Source organism: Helianthus annuus, chromosome 9, assembly GCF_002127325.2.
Source record: "Helianthus annuus cultivar XRQ/B chromosome 9, HanXRQr2.0-SUNRISE, whole genome shotgun sequence".
In the NCBI taxonomy this organism is placed as follows: Eukaryota; Viridiplantae; Streptophyta; class Magnoliopsida; order Asterales; family Asteraceae; genus Helianthus; species Helianthus annuus.
Genome location: NC_035441.2, coordinates 160266200 through 160280701, shown reverse-complemented (window position 1 = coordinate 160280701; position 14502 = coordinate 160266200). Strand labels below are relative to the sequence as shown.

Sequence of the window (14502 nt, the reverse complement as noted above, 5' to 3'; positions counted from 1 at the left end):
CGATACCTGCGGAAACCGAACGCAAACGACGTTCAAAAATTATATCAAGCACACAAACAGAGACATGGTTTCCCAGGAATGCTCGGGAGCATTGATTGCATGCACTGGCAGTGGCAGAACTGTCCAGTTGCATGGCAAGGTCAGTATACTAGGGGAGATCATGGACATCGGACTATTATTCTAGAGGCTGTTGCGTCACAGGATCTCTGGATATGGCATGCCTTTTTTGGTCTACCTGGTTCGCTCAATGACCTTAACATCATATACCAGTCACAGATATTTGAGGATGTAGTGGCGGGTACAGGTCTAGACACAAGCTTTACGGTTTCAGGGGTGGAATACAGGCGAGGTTACTACCTAGCCGATGGGATATACCCAACGTACTCGACAATCGTTAAAACTATCCCGCACCCGACAAACGAGAAAAGAAAAAAGTTTGCGAAGTTTCAAGAGGGTGCGAGAAAAGATATTGAACGGGCTTTTGGTGTTCTACAAATAAAAAATGGCACATCATTTCACATCCCGCACGTTCGCAAACACCAAAGAGGTTACGACACATTATGTACGCTTGTATCATCCTTCATAACATGATCATGATCATTGAAGACGAAGGGAGAGCGATATGCGAGTACGACGAAAACGCGTCTACTGGAAATTCTGTTGCAGATAGTGAGGAACAACAAGATTTGAATGCCTTCGCTCTACGTAACGAGTACACACATCATAACCTACAAGCGGACTTGGTAGAGTACATTTGGAACAACGCTACAAACGAACCCCGCCACGACATGGAAGACGAAGACTAGTAGCTTGTTTTAATATATTAGGATATTTTTAAGTTTTTTTTTTAACTTTATTTTTTTTAAGTTTATGTTTTTTTTTAATTTATTTTTTTAAGTTTAATTTTTTTTTAAGTTTATGTAATGTTTTTTAATATTAATGAAAATATTTTGTTACTTTATTTGTTAAATGTTAAAAAAAAGTTGAAGATTAAAAAAATAAAAAAAACATAAAAGTGGTGGAGGACTATGACTAGGATCATCCTCCCATGCCCTCTACTTTTGGAGGATGATCCATCCTTGGGAGGACTATGACGTGTCGCCTACGTGGCGGATCATCCTCCAAGGATGGACCATCACCATACCTTGTAGTCTGACAAATTAAACATTAGAAAACCAGGAGTTGTTTCGAGATTACTGAGTTCATTCCAGTCTTAAAATTACTACTTTGTTTGTTGTATCTTGAGAGTAAAATGCAAAACTGTTAGGAAAAGAAACATACAGAACTGTTAGGAAATTTGTTTTACAGAAAGGGTGTAGTTCACGTCGACTCAGATTTCTAATTCTTGTTTGATTTCTATTATATATTGTACGATGTATCGTACAAATGATATTATAATATTTTCCCCAATATAAAGGAAAACAAGAATCACATGGCAAAACTAAGGCTACTCGGTATGGGTGAGGCTCATTCTTGGAGGATGACCCTCTACGTTAGCGTCACGTAGATCGGGTGTGAGGATGGAGCAAAAAGGATGAAGCTAAGAAAATGGGGGATTAATAGCGATTATATTGAACATATATTTAGTATGATTATATTGTACAGCTAATGTGATATATCTCTCCCAAAATAGAGGAGCCATATTGTAATTATAAATATTCAGTAAATTAATGAGAAGGTCAAGGGATTGATTTCTATCATGGTATCAAGAGTCCAGTGAACCAACCCTAACCCCTCTCCCCTGCCGCCACCCCCTGTTCTACGACACAGCCTTCTTCTTCACGGCTGTTCTTCTTTTCGGCTGTTCCCCACCTCATCTTCCTCCTTGTTCTCACCATGACAAACACTACTAACACCCCTATTACCGTGGAATCAAAACTCCACCCCGCCACTACCGTCTCCCACATCAAAAATTACATACCTGTTACCCTTGAAATCGAATCATCGCAGTACAATTCCTGGGCAACTTTCTTTAAACTACACTGTAAAGCCTTCTTGGTTTTTGATCATCTATCACCCAAACCTGCTGCATCCGAAACCACCACTGAAACATCTTCTTCCACCACAAAACCGACCGCTGAATGGGAACGCCTTGATGCTATTGTGTTACAATGGATATACAGTACAATTTCCAACGATCTCCTCCACACCATTATCAACAAGACCGCCACCGCTCACGATGCTTGGAAAGCTATCGAGGATCTTTTTCAAGACAATAAAAGCTCCCGCGCCATTCACCTGATGCAGAAGTTCTCGAACACCCGTTTGGACGGCTTCCCCAATATATCCGCATACTGCCAGGAACTCAAAGTCCTGGCCGATCAGTTGGCGAATGTGAATGCTCCGATTGACAATGATCGATTGGTTTTGCAGTTAATTGCGGGGCTGAATGAACAGTATGAGGGCATTGCTACTATACTCCAACAACAAGATCCACTCCCATCATTCTATTCTGCCCGTTCCAGCGTAATTCAAGTGGAAACTCGCAAAGCCGAACAAGCCTTGAATGCATCCAAGTCTGCCTCCACTGCTCTAACCGCATCCACAAACCGCTCCCCGGCCGCTGATCAGTCTCGCAACCACGACCGAAACTATGGCACTCATGACCGCGGCTACGGCTCGGGCCGTGGACGCTCGGGTCATTGGGGACGTGGCCGGTCCAGCTCTGGCCGTGGCCGGTTTTCTTCTCAGTATCCGTGGCAGCCGCCTTCCTATTACCCATGGATGAACACTTGGCCCACACCACCCTCCAACAACCAAACTCCCTTCTACCCTTGGCCTGTGCCGCCATGCCCATACCCTTCCACCAATCGGCCTAATCAAACCCACACTAAAAGCCCTGGTATCTTAGGCCCGCGGCCGAACCATCAAAGCAATGTTGCCTATACACCCACGGATATCGAGCAGGCTATGTACACGATGTCACTACAGCAGCCAGACCCCACACAGTACATGGATACGGGCGCAACGGGAAACATGACACATGAACAAGGTGACTTCCATTCTTTTTCTAATTCTTGCATGTCTCAAAATATAATTGTAGGTAATGGCGGTACCATTCCGGTTTTAGGACAAGGCACCAAATACCTACCCAAACCCTTCCCTCCCTTTGTCCTCAAAAATGTGCTTTATTCTCCAAAATTAGTCAAAAACCTTATATCTGTTCGCCGTTTTACTACGGATAATTCTGTTTCTGTTGAATTTGACCCCTTTGGTTTTCTTGTGAAGGACTACAAGACTCGGACCCCGCTCCTGCGATGCAACAGCAGCGGTGACCTCTACCCGTTGGTAATCGGGTCCCCCTCCCAAGCAACTGCTCTTGCCGCTATTTCTGGTCAACTCTGGCATCATCGTCTTGGCCATCCAGGACGCCCGTCTTTAAATAAATTACAAACTTCTAGTTCTATTGTTTTTGATACTTTGAATAATGATGTATGCCAGTCTTGCGTTTTTGGAAAAAGTATTGAATTACCTTTCTTTGCTTCTAATAATTGCACCATTCAACCTTTTGATATTATACACAGTGACGTATGGACATCTCCTATTCTTAGTTCATCCGGTCACAAATATTATGTTCTGTTTTTGGATGATTTTTCAAACTTCCTATGGACATACCCAATATCTAATAAATCTCATGTTTTTCCCACCTTTTCTCAACTTGCATCAATTATAAAAACCCAATTTGAACACACCATTAAGACATTTCAATGCGACAATGGTCGTGAATACCTCAACTCAACCTTTCAAAACTTTTTCACCACCAACGACATCTAATACCGCCTCTCTTGCCCTTACACGTCCTCCCAAAACGGCAAGGCGGAACGGAAAATCCGCACAATTAACAACATGGTTCGTACTCTCCTAGCCCATGCCTCCCTCCCCACATATTTTTGGCAATTCGCACTCGAAACTGCTACTTATCTCCTCAACATTCTACCAAACAAAACTACCAATGATAAAACACCCACCGAACTTCTATATCTTGTCACCCCAACCTACGATCACCTACGCGTTTTTGGGTCCCTCTGCTACCCCTTAGCGCCTTCCACGACTATCCACAAGTTGGATTTCCGTTCCCACCCATGCGTCTTTCTCGGATACCCTCCCACTCATAAAGGGTACCGTTGTCTCGACCTCCAAACTAAACAACTCATCATCTCTCGCCATGTAGCGTTTGATGAAACTACGTTCCCTTTCGCTCAAACCATAAACCCCACTCCATCATACGACTTCCTAAACCACCCATTTCCCTACCATCTATGCCCACACATATCCCAACACCCCACTACCTGACCTACCCCACCGCCTTCTACCACACCTGCCAACAGCCAACACCAACCACTCCCTAACCTCGGCCCAACTTCCACCTCAGCCCACAACATAACCTCGGCCCAACCTCACCCAGTCCCAGCTAACACCTCAGCCCACTACCCCCATTCCCTACCAACCCACAATCCGTCTCACCCTCTTTCGGCCCAAATCAGCCCACAAAACATCCCAGCCCACACTCACACGACCTACACCCCTCAGCCCATACCCCATCCTCCACTACCGCCCCAACAGACCAACCTTCTCCGTTCGATCCCCCACCCACTACCTCCAACGGCCCATCAGTTGCCGCTCCTGCCCAACCACCCACGCACACTCGTACCATTAACACCCGCTCCATGAGCGGTATCTTTAAACCCAAACATCCTCTCAACCTTCATACATCCACCGACCCTAAAATACTCCCCATTCCTAAAAACCCGGTTGATGCCTTGACTATCCCGGAATGGTACTCTGCCATGACTACCGAGTATAATGCATTAATTAGAAACAGAACTTGGGAGTTGGTTCCACGGCAACCAAATATGAATGTCATACGAAGCATGTGGTTATTTAAACATAAATTTAAATCGGATGGCACGTTGGAGCGATACAAAGCACGGTTGGTATGTGACGGTCGAACACAACAGGTAGGCACAGACTGCGGGGAAACGTTCAGTCCGGTTGTCAAACCGGCCACTATTCAGACAGTACTATCCATTGCCTTATGTAAACAGTGGTCCGTACATCAACTAGACGTTACTAATGCCTTTCTTCGTGGGAATCTCCATGAGACGGTCTACATGTATCAACCCATGGGTTTTCGCAACAAAGATTTTCCGGATCATGTTTGCTCTCTCAAGAAATCATTGTACGGGCTCAAACAGGCACCACGGGCATGGTACCAGCGGTTCACAGATTACGTCCTCACTATGGGTTTTCATCACAGTCGATGTGATGCGCCTCTGTTCACGTTTCATCACGGGGGACAAACGGCTTATCTTCTTCTATATGTCGATGACATTCTCCTTGTCACATCTTCAGACAAGCTTCGTCACGACCTCATGGCCAAGCTTGCAAGTGAATTTGCCATGAAGGACTTAGGTCCGCTAAGTTATTTTTTGGGCATCTCTGTCTCTCGCCATGCCCGCACTATGTTTCTCTCTCAGCAGTCCTATGCGGCTGACATCATTGCACGGGCTGGTATGCAATCGTGCAACCCCGTGGCCACTCCGGTTGATACTAATACTAAGCTCAGTACTTCTACGGGCGACATCTTCCACGACCCCACTTTATACCGTAGTTTGGCGGGTGCTTTACAATACCTCACCTTCACTAGGCCAGACATCACCTATGCTGTCCAGCAAGTATGCATGCATATGCATTCTCCTCGTACGCCCCACTGGCTTGCACTTAAGCGGATTATACGATACATAAAGGGGACAACATCTTTCGATTTAACTCTCTCTGCCAACTCGTCTCCTTCCCTTGTCTCCTACACGGACGCCGATTGGGCAGGATGCCCCGATACTCGCAGATCGACCAGTGGTTACTGCATCTACTACGGTGAGAACCTTATCTCCTGGTCCTCCAAATGACAAAGCACTGTGTCCCGTTCAAGTGCCGAGGCAGAATAACGTGGTGTGGCCAATGTCGTCGCAAAACTTTGTTGGCTTCGTAATCTTTTAGTCGAGCTTCGTCACCCCCTTACGCGTGCTACCTTGGTTTATTGTGACAATGTTAGTGCCATCTACCTCTCTGGCAACCCAGTTCAACACCAAAGGACGAAGCACATCGAGTTGGATATACACTTTGTCCGCGAACAAGTCCAACGCGGTCAAGTTCGGATACTCCATGTACCTTCTCGTTACCAGATTGCTGATATATTCACAAAAGGCCTTCCGCGCATCCTCTTTGAAGATTTCAGATCCAGTCTCAGCATCCAGTCTCCTCCCGCTTCGACTTCGGGGGTATAATAGCGATTATATTGAACATATATTTAGTATGATTATATTGTACAGCTAATGTGATATATCTCTCCCAAAATAGAGGAGCCATATTGTAATTATAAATATTCAGTAAATTAATGAGAAGGTCAAGGGATTGATTTCTATCAGGGATGAACCTAAAATATATATGTATATGTATATGTTGTATGTATATGTGTGTGTGAGAAGAAGATGCAACAATTTTTGTCCTTATGCGAGCGTCCCCATTCCCCAACGTCCCACCCCTGACGATTGAGATGACGACAGGGCTTCGAAAATGGTGTGCAGGGCGGCGCCGGGCCAAGACGGGGTGGGGACGGTCCCCATACTGTCTAGCCTAAACTTCCTATCTACTATTGATCAGGATATCTGTTGTTGCTTTTATGATGCGAGGGTAATGTCAATGCTTTGTCGAAGCGACTTTCTTTCATTCTGATCTACTTGCTCCAAAATGATAAGCAACCTATTACTTGTGATGATATAAAAATCAAAATCTCGTATTTAAAACATTGAAAAAGTAATTAATAACCTCTAAATGCAGCCTATATTTAGGTCAATCATTCTTTTTGTTTTTTGACAGGCGGCTTGTTGTTGCTCTTTTACATTCAACGTCATCGTACTCAGTAAATCCTACCAATAGCAAATCAAAGGTAGGGTCTGAGGAGTGTAAGATGTAGACAGTCTTACCTCTACCCCGTAGGAATAGAGAGGCTGCTTCCAGTGAGACCCCCGGCTCGATAGTAGTTTTGCATCAAGCCTTGGATATAAGGAACATAACATTCAGCAGCAATCGGGACAAAGACCGATTAGTGTATGTACTCTTTTGTCTTTCAGCTATCAACGCCAGCTATCAACGCCACCACATGATGCATGATTAACCGTCCTCAGCTTTTAACGTTATTTTCATGAAATTAGTAAAATAAAGTTAAAATTAGTGCACTTTCACTTTTGTCCCCCGATGACCCATACATATATTCATTATATGCGCATACAGCAAGCGGGAATACTAAATTAATCTCATTTGTCCAGATTTAAACCTAGGATCTCTTCTCTAAAAGGCATATGCCTTTATCAAATTGGTTAGCCTTAGGTCAATAGTTTATATTTAATTAAACAGTAGAAAAGAAAATTTTGGTTTTAAGCATCTTTTTATAAATATGCATACATGTATTTTTAGAAAATTTGTTTTTTTTATATCAAGGTAGGCTTCTCAAAATCAATTTCTTTTAATTAATTAGAAATTGTCATACAATATTAATGAATAGAAAAACTTGTACACTTCAAAAAGAGCGTACGAGAGAGAGTGGGGAGGACTATTCCCTATTGATGCAATTAATTTACGTACAGTTTAAAATTATGTGCTCAGTTTAAAATAAAATTATGTTTTTTTTTCTTGTTAAAAATTACGATTTTGCCCTCAATTCAAAATTATAATTTTGTGCTCAGCTCAAAATTACGTTTTTGTCCATAGTTCAAAATAAAATTATTTTTTTCCCTAGTTCAAAATTACGATTTTGCCCTCAATTTAAAATAATAATTCTGCCCATAGTTCAAAATAAAAATATGATTTTGCCCTAGCTTAAAATTACACTTTTGCCCCCATTTCAAAAATTACGCTTTTTCCCCGGTAAAAAATTGTGATCTTGCCATCGTTTTAGTGTTTTTTTACAAAACTATAGTAGTATTTTATTTTACTTGTATATTACATAATTCATGGAGGGGAATAGTGTCAGACAGCAGCTACCTGACACTTCCCTATTGGTCTGGCCAAATTACGATTTTGTCCCGTTTAAATTGACATATTTGCCGTTGAATTTGGTTTTTTCCCTCTCAGTTAAAGTTAAATTATGATTTTACCCTTAGTTCAAATTTACAGTTTGCCATCGTCTTTTTTTCCCTGTCAATTACGATTTTGCCCCAATGTAAAGTTATAGTCATGCCACCGTTAGTTTTTTTAGCTACCTGACACCTCTCCATTGGTCCGGTTAAATTACGATTTCGCTCTGTTAAAATTGACAGTTTTGCCATTGGTTTTTTTCCCTCTCAGCCAAATTATACTTTTGCCCTTAGTTCAAATTTACACTTTTGCCATCTTATGTTTTTTTCCCTGTCAAGTTACGATTTTTCCTCGGTGTAAAATTATAGTCTTGTCATCGTTTTAGTTTTTTTGTCTTTCCATCGTTTTAGTTTTTTTTATCAAATGTATGGTGGTGTTTTGTTTTAATTGGTTGTCTTGATTGAATTTTTTTGAGATCGTGTTATAAGCAGTATGTAAAAGTAATCGAAACACAAACATAGATATTATCAAAGAGAAATATTTGTCTTAACACAGGCGGGGCAAAACTTAGTTGTCATTCAAAATATAATTTATATATAGATAAATTGTCATACAATTTTAATAAATGAGAAGTTGTCATACTATATATATAAATGAGAAGTTGTCATACTATAACACTATATTTTGTCTGATAGCATGTCCATGATAAATGTATATTGTTATATATTGTTATATAGTGTTACATAGTGTTATATGGTGTTATATGGTGTTACATAGTGTTATACGGTGTTTATATGGTGTTATATAGTGTTATATATAGTGTTATAATACACTTCTCACACACACTTCTGGATTAATGTACAGGATCCTCTACCTATATATATATATATATATATATATATATATATATATATATATATATATATATATATATATATATATATATATATATATATATATATATATATATATATATATATATATATATATATATATATATATATACATATATCACTATTAGAAAACCTGGTTTTTGTCATGTAATTTTTTGTTACATAATGGTAGCAATTTCCTTGTTGTCACCAGTTTGCCACCGTAAATTGCCCTAACGCCACCAAATAGCCACCATTTTTATATTTTGCTACCTTATTTTTACCACCACAAAATTGGTCGAAATTATTTTCCATCGCTTCAGTACGCTCCGCCTTGTTTGCAACCGAGTTTGCCACCGAGTTGTGACGCGTTTTCGTACCATTTAGCCACTGATATTGCCACCATTTAGCCACCATTTAGCCACCATTTTTTACACAATTTGCGAGTTTTAATACCATTTAGCGATCGATATTGCCACAATTTAGCCACCATTTTTTGCACAATTGTGACCACCTTGGTATAGTTATTTGCTACCATTTATTTGCTACCATTTACTGATTTCAAAATTACATATCAATAAAACTATAAATAACATAAAAATGTCTAATAAAACCCTAAAATTATATAAAACATCTCGTTTTCAAAAGCATATAAAAAATACCAACTAAAACATAAAATAACTATAATTATCCTAATAAGATAAATATCTAAACATTCAAAACCAAGTGTTTATATCCTATCTTCGTGTAACACCCCAATCGCGTAATACAACAACACGCGGCGGAAATATCGGGGAGTCACGTTACAAATTGCTCACAACTACTGGTACTAAATTGTTTCAATATTATTAACATCGTTTTACAAACAAAGAATACATGTACTTGTCTTTTGATTTAGAAGTCTAAGGCCCGTATGTAGTCCTATGCGTTGCATGCTTGAATAATTGAAAACCCGAAACATATGTGAAAAACAGTCAGCATAAAAATGCCGGCGAATACATAGGTTTTGTTAGCCAAATAAATGGCAAAACATTTGATATTGCAATACTTTGACAACTACAAGAGTTGTCGAATGAAAATGAATCTTGAAGCCAAGGAAATGGCCAAAAAATTTAGTATTGCAATACATAATTTTGATTGTGAAAACTCGTGACAAAAGTATTGTATTTGGCAATATGATTATTACTAAGTAATTTTTATGCCATTTAAAGTTGTATATTGTAATCTTGTTTAAACCATTGTAAAACTTGTTAATGTATTATTAGAAAACCAATTAAGGATTAATAATAACAGTTTTGAAATTAATCAAAACTTGTGTGAGTATTATATAAATCAAATCAATGATTCATGATAATACTTTAGATATCCTTAAGAATCTAACATATAAAGATATGGAAGATTCTACTAAGATTTGGATAATCGAATATTGAAACAATCATACACAAAATCCTAAAGTGATTCGGATAACGCTACAAGAGTAATAAAATAAGAACAATTATATATAGGAAGTACCAGCAGCGTATCCACCATGTTCTTATTTTGTTACACCCGTTTCGTTATCTAAATCACAACTACCACATAAACACATAAACTATAAATATGTCAATCAACCTGTAAACATGCATTAAAGCACACAATGAATCCAATCAAGGACTCCAATATTGGTACTTTAAACCTCCTACAAGAATCAACCTATGAAGATAGATAGATGCTATAAGGACTCTGGGTTCTGTTACACTGTTTACTTACATACGCATTAAAGCACACAATGAATACAATCAGGGACTCCAATATTGGTACTTAAACCTCCTACAAGAATCAACCTATGAAGATAGATAGATGCTTTAAGAATTCTGGGTTCTGTTACACTGTTTTATTGAATCAAAACAATCCTAAATCCTAATGGTGATTCAAGATAACGCCACGAAGGGTAATACAATAAGCACACTTATATATATAGGAAGTACCAGCGGCGTATCCACCATGTGCTTATTGTATTATCTAGTTTCAATATCTAAATCACCAACAATCTACACAAAAACCAACCATCGTCTGTAAAGTACTTCTTAAAAATCTCACTATGAACATAGGAAGATCTAAGACTGTACTTCAAATATCCTATAAGAATCTAACTATGAAGATAAATAGTTCTTTTAAGGAATTGGATAAGCACTGTATTTGCATAATCGGAATAATACACATAAAAGCACTTAGTAAACACATATATGGCATACGTTTGGAAAACAAATTGGTTGCACATATGAATCACCCCAAGACATTTGAAAACGGTAAAAGAGGGGAACTATGTACTCGCCTGGGATTGCGTATAGTTCTTGTTCAAAAGATATAACAAAGCTCAAAGGATCACGTATTAAAGTGTTGAAGCGGTTCCTAGTGTAATGGATACTATGTTAGTGAATCGACACCTAAATCGGAAGATCGGGTAGAATGAGGTCTCGTAAACCAAATGAGTATTGGAACTCATGTGATATGGTTTAACAAAGCCTACATTCTAAATCGAAAGCTAACCTAAGTGCTGATGACCCATTACGACCCGTTAAGGTAGTCTATGCTACTTTAACACGTCGTTCGCGCGAATGCGCGTTCGAGATGCCTAACTAGTCCTATGACAAGTATTATATGCCTTAACATATCGAATTATGTAATATAATCAGCTTAAATGTCAAAATATTGGTTACATATGCTTAAAATGAAATTATGCGCATAAAGGGCATTTTGGTCATTTTCCTAAGGCATATAAACTACTTATCATACAACTAACTAAACGATGTGACCATAAGGTATAACCTCGGAAGGTTATTCCCTATACAACTATGGTCACAAAATATGTTTGGTCGAATCCTAATGATTGACTAAACGGGTCGGGTTCAAAAGTCTAAGCGGTTGTTAAGACCGCTTATCTTACGACCCTATACAAGCACTAGACTAAAAGTGACGAGTTAAACATGTTAAAACACTCCTAACTAAGTTAGAAAACAAGTTTGATATCAAAACAAAGTGTTTTGATACCCAAGGATAGTTTCGTTGCAATATACGCATAAACACGCACTTTGACCGAAACTATGACTCGTCACTACGCCTAATCGGCGTGGTAATCAGTAGGTATAGTCACAAGGAACTATAACCATCGTGATTACGCTCACGTTGCAAAATTCAAACGAACTTTGTGTTGACGAAAGACTGGTCAAAGTAGAAAGTCATGCTTAAAATGCATAAAAGTATGAAAGAAACTTACAAAAGGTCCAAGCAAGGAAGATTTGATTCAAAATACTCAGGTATGAAGTGTTAAAACTCCAACTTAGAGCAGATTGAATCAAATGTGTGAGTTGAGAAATGAAATGGACGGGTTTATATAGATTTTCCACAACCGTTAGGATCGTTCCTCGAAATTTGAGCTTCGATCTGGACCATCCATGTGTGGCACACTGTTTTGGATACAATGGGAGCCTAAAAACCAGTCCCTAGTATAAGAAAACCAAGTATAAAACCCAGGGAAAGGCTGCTCTTTGAGAAAAAAAAAACAGTTTTTGCAGATCTGGGGGTCTCTCGCGGGCCGCGTAGACTTTCACTAAGTCATACGCGCCCCTCCTAGACTATTTTGACAGAATGTCAGTTTTAGTCACTGCAAGTGTAAAACTTGGTTTTTGATGCATTTTTAACGCGTTTAAGCCCTGTTAACCCCATTTCAAAGCTCTACAATGAAGTTAAAGCATAGGGAACATGAAATATGCTTGAAAATATTTCGGATGTCGGTTCGTTTTGTCACACCCCCAAAATACCACCCATGGAAAACCCTGCCAGGCGTGTGACAAACCAATAACGAGCCACCAATCATGTTGAACTCATAACAAGTTTAAAAATGAAATTGCCAATTATTAATGAAATGTACCAACACTGAGTTTATATGTAAACCAACATGTTCAGCGGAAGCAAATAAAAGAAATCATAGTTTAACTGTTTCAAAACCAATGAATAATATCAGTCATTCCATCATATGTATCCATCCAGTTCGACCCATGACCACTCCAGCTACTTCAGACAGCAAGTTCCAACTCCATATAATCTAACGACCTGCGAGCATGCAACAAGTGTATCAGACACCGCTGGTGAGTTCACAGCTTTTCGAAAACGTTAGTTACCAAGTGTCTATTCCAGTTCATTAACAAATGCAAAAGTAATATTAATAATATCTCGATACTGAACAAGACGGCTCCTGATGTATGTTTTGCCCGTTCCCCAGTGCTCCTATCAAAGCACTGGGCATGACTAGGTCATTAGTTCACACCTGTCCTCTCCGGTACGGGGTGAGGGTGCCAAACCTAAGTAGCGCTACCAACTAATACCCGTTACCTCTCCGGTAACACAAAAAGATGGGACTTAAGAGTGAAAGAGTGAGATTTTTATCCAATATTCCAGTTTTACCCAAAAGACTTATCCCTCCCCGGGATACCCACTTACTGTCCCAACCACCGGGACGCATGCTCAAGAGTAGTGAACTCACCTTTGGTTTGCTCGGTAAGACTAGTTACATGTTCAATTGCTCAAAACAATCCTAACATAGTTAACGATATCGATCAGACTCATGCACCAAAATCCACTTATTAAAACAAGTTGTAAACACAGATTGATCATCTCGTGGCACATATGGCGTAACAGTTCACGTAAGTTCATGTCACATGTAGTTCACGTAATGCATAATAAGTATTCAAATCACAAGTAATTACGTATCGCAACCATAACCGACTAATAACACTTGACAGCTCGTTACATTATTCCAATTAAGGTACGGCCCACTGGCTCTACCGATGTCGGTGTGTGTAGCCCATCGAGCCCAAGTTACTTAAGTAACATAACTAATGTTAACAACAGTTTCCAATCTCATCAAATCATCACATCCTAACATGGTTCATTACACATAACATTCCCTATTATTATTAAACATTATCAAGATATCCAATGATTCCTCTAATTGTGATTGGGCCGAATCCCTTTGTAACCATATGGGTTGATCACATTTTTCAACTCTTTCACATGATGATGCATGTAATCTGATTTGATTGATCAAATCAATTTAGTAAATGGCCGGCTTTTATTTTATGGATCTAAACTACTATTGGACCACACAACTGTAGGTTATAAAATGTATTTGAACCTTTTATTTGATTGGGCCACTCAAGTAAATGGCCGACAACCTTTGCTATTGTATCAAACCAAACATTATTGTTTGACTAGATCAAACACATGGGCTAACAATCATACAATCAAATCTTTATTGTAATTGGACCACAATATCCACTAACCCTTAGACCTTTTAACATCAAGCATTCACAGAATCATCATTCCAATGTTACTCAGGAACATACATAACCACTATCGGATCACAAAAGTTGGTAACACACATTCAAGTTCATACGATACACTAACCGATTCACCATCTATCCGATTATATTTCGCCGGTTCATATTATTCGTTCAATGCACTAGTTATTCGTTAAGTTTCTCATGGCTCGGTCTTATTAATTATGTATTTTATTCGT

The 14502-nt window shown here is 39.2% G+C and overlaps 1 protein-coding gene across 1 annotated transcript; it reads left to right on the top strand.

The window, feature by feature from the left end:
• Nucleotides 1-1569: 1569 nt before the first annotated feature.
• Nucleotides 1570-3492, top strand: LOC110874848. The gene is made up of 2 exons (XM_022123233.2): nt 1570-2992; nt 3229-3492. Exons 1-2 carry the CDS (start codon nt 1837-1839, stop codon nt 3273-3275), a joined length of 1203 nt encoding a protein of 400 aa, XP_021978925.1. The 5' UTR covers nt 1570-1836; the 3' UTR covers nt 3276-3492.
• Nucleotides 3493-14502: the final 11010 nt, after the last annotated feature.

What these genes read in the sequence shown, in the direction of transcription:
- LOC110874848 (XM_022123233.2), top strand. Translation starts at nt 1,837, where the DNA reads ATGACAAACACTACTAACACCCCTATTACCGTGGAATCAAAACTCCAC. An exon ending in AAACATGACACATGAACAAG is followed by an intron (nt 2,993 to 3,228) that starts GTGACTTCCATT and finishes TTTCTTGTGAAG; the next exon opens with GACTACAAGACTCGGACCCC.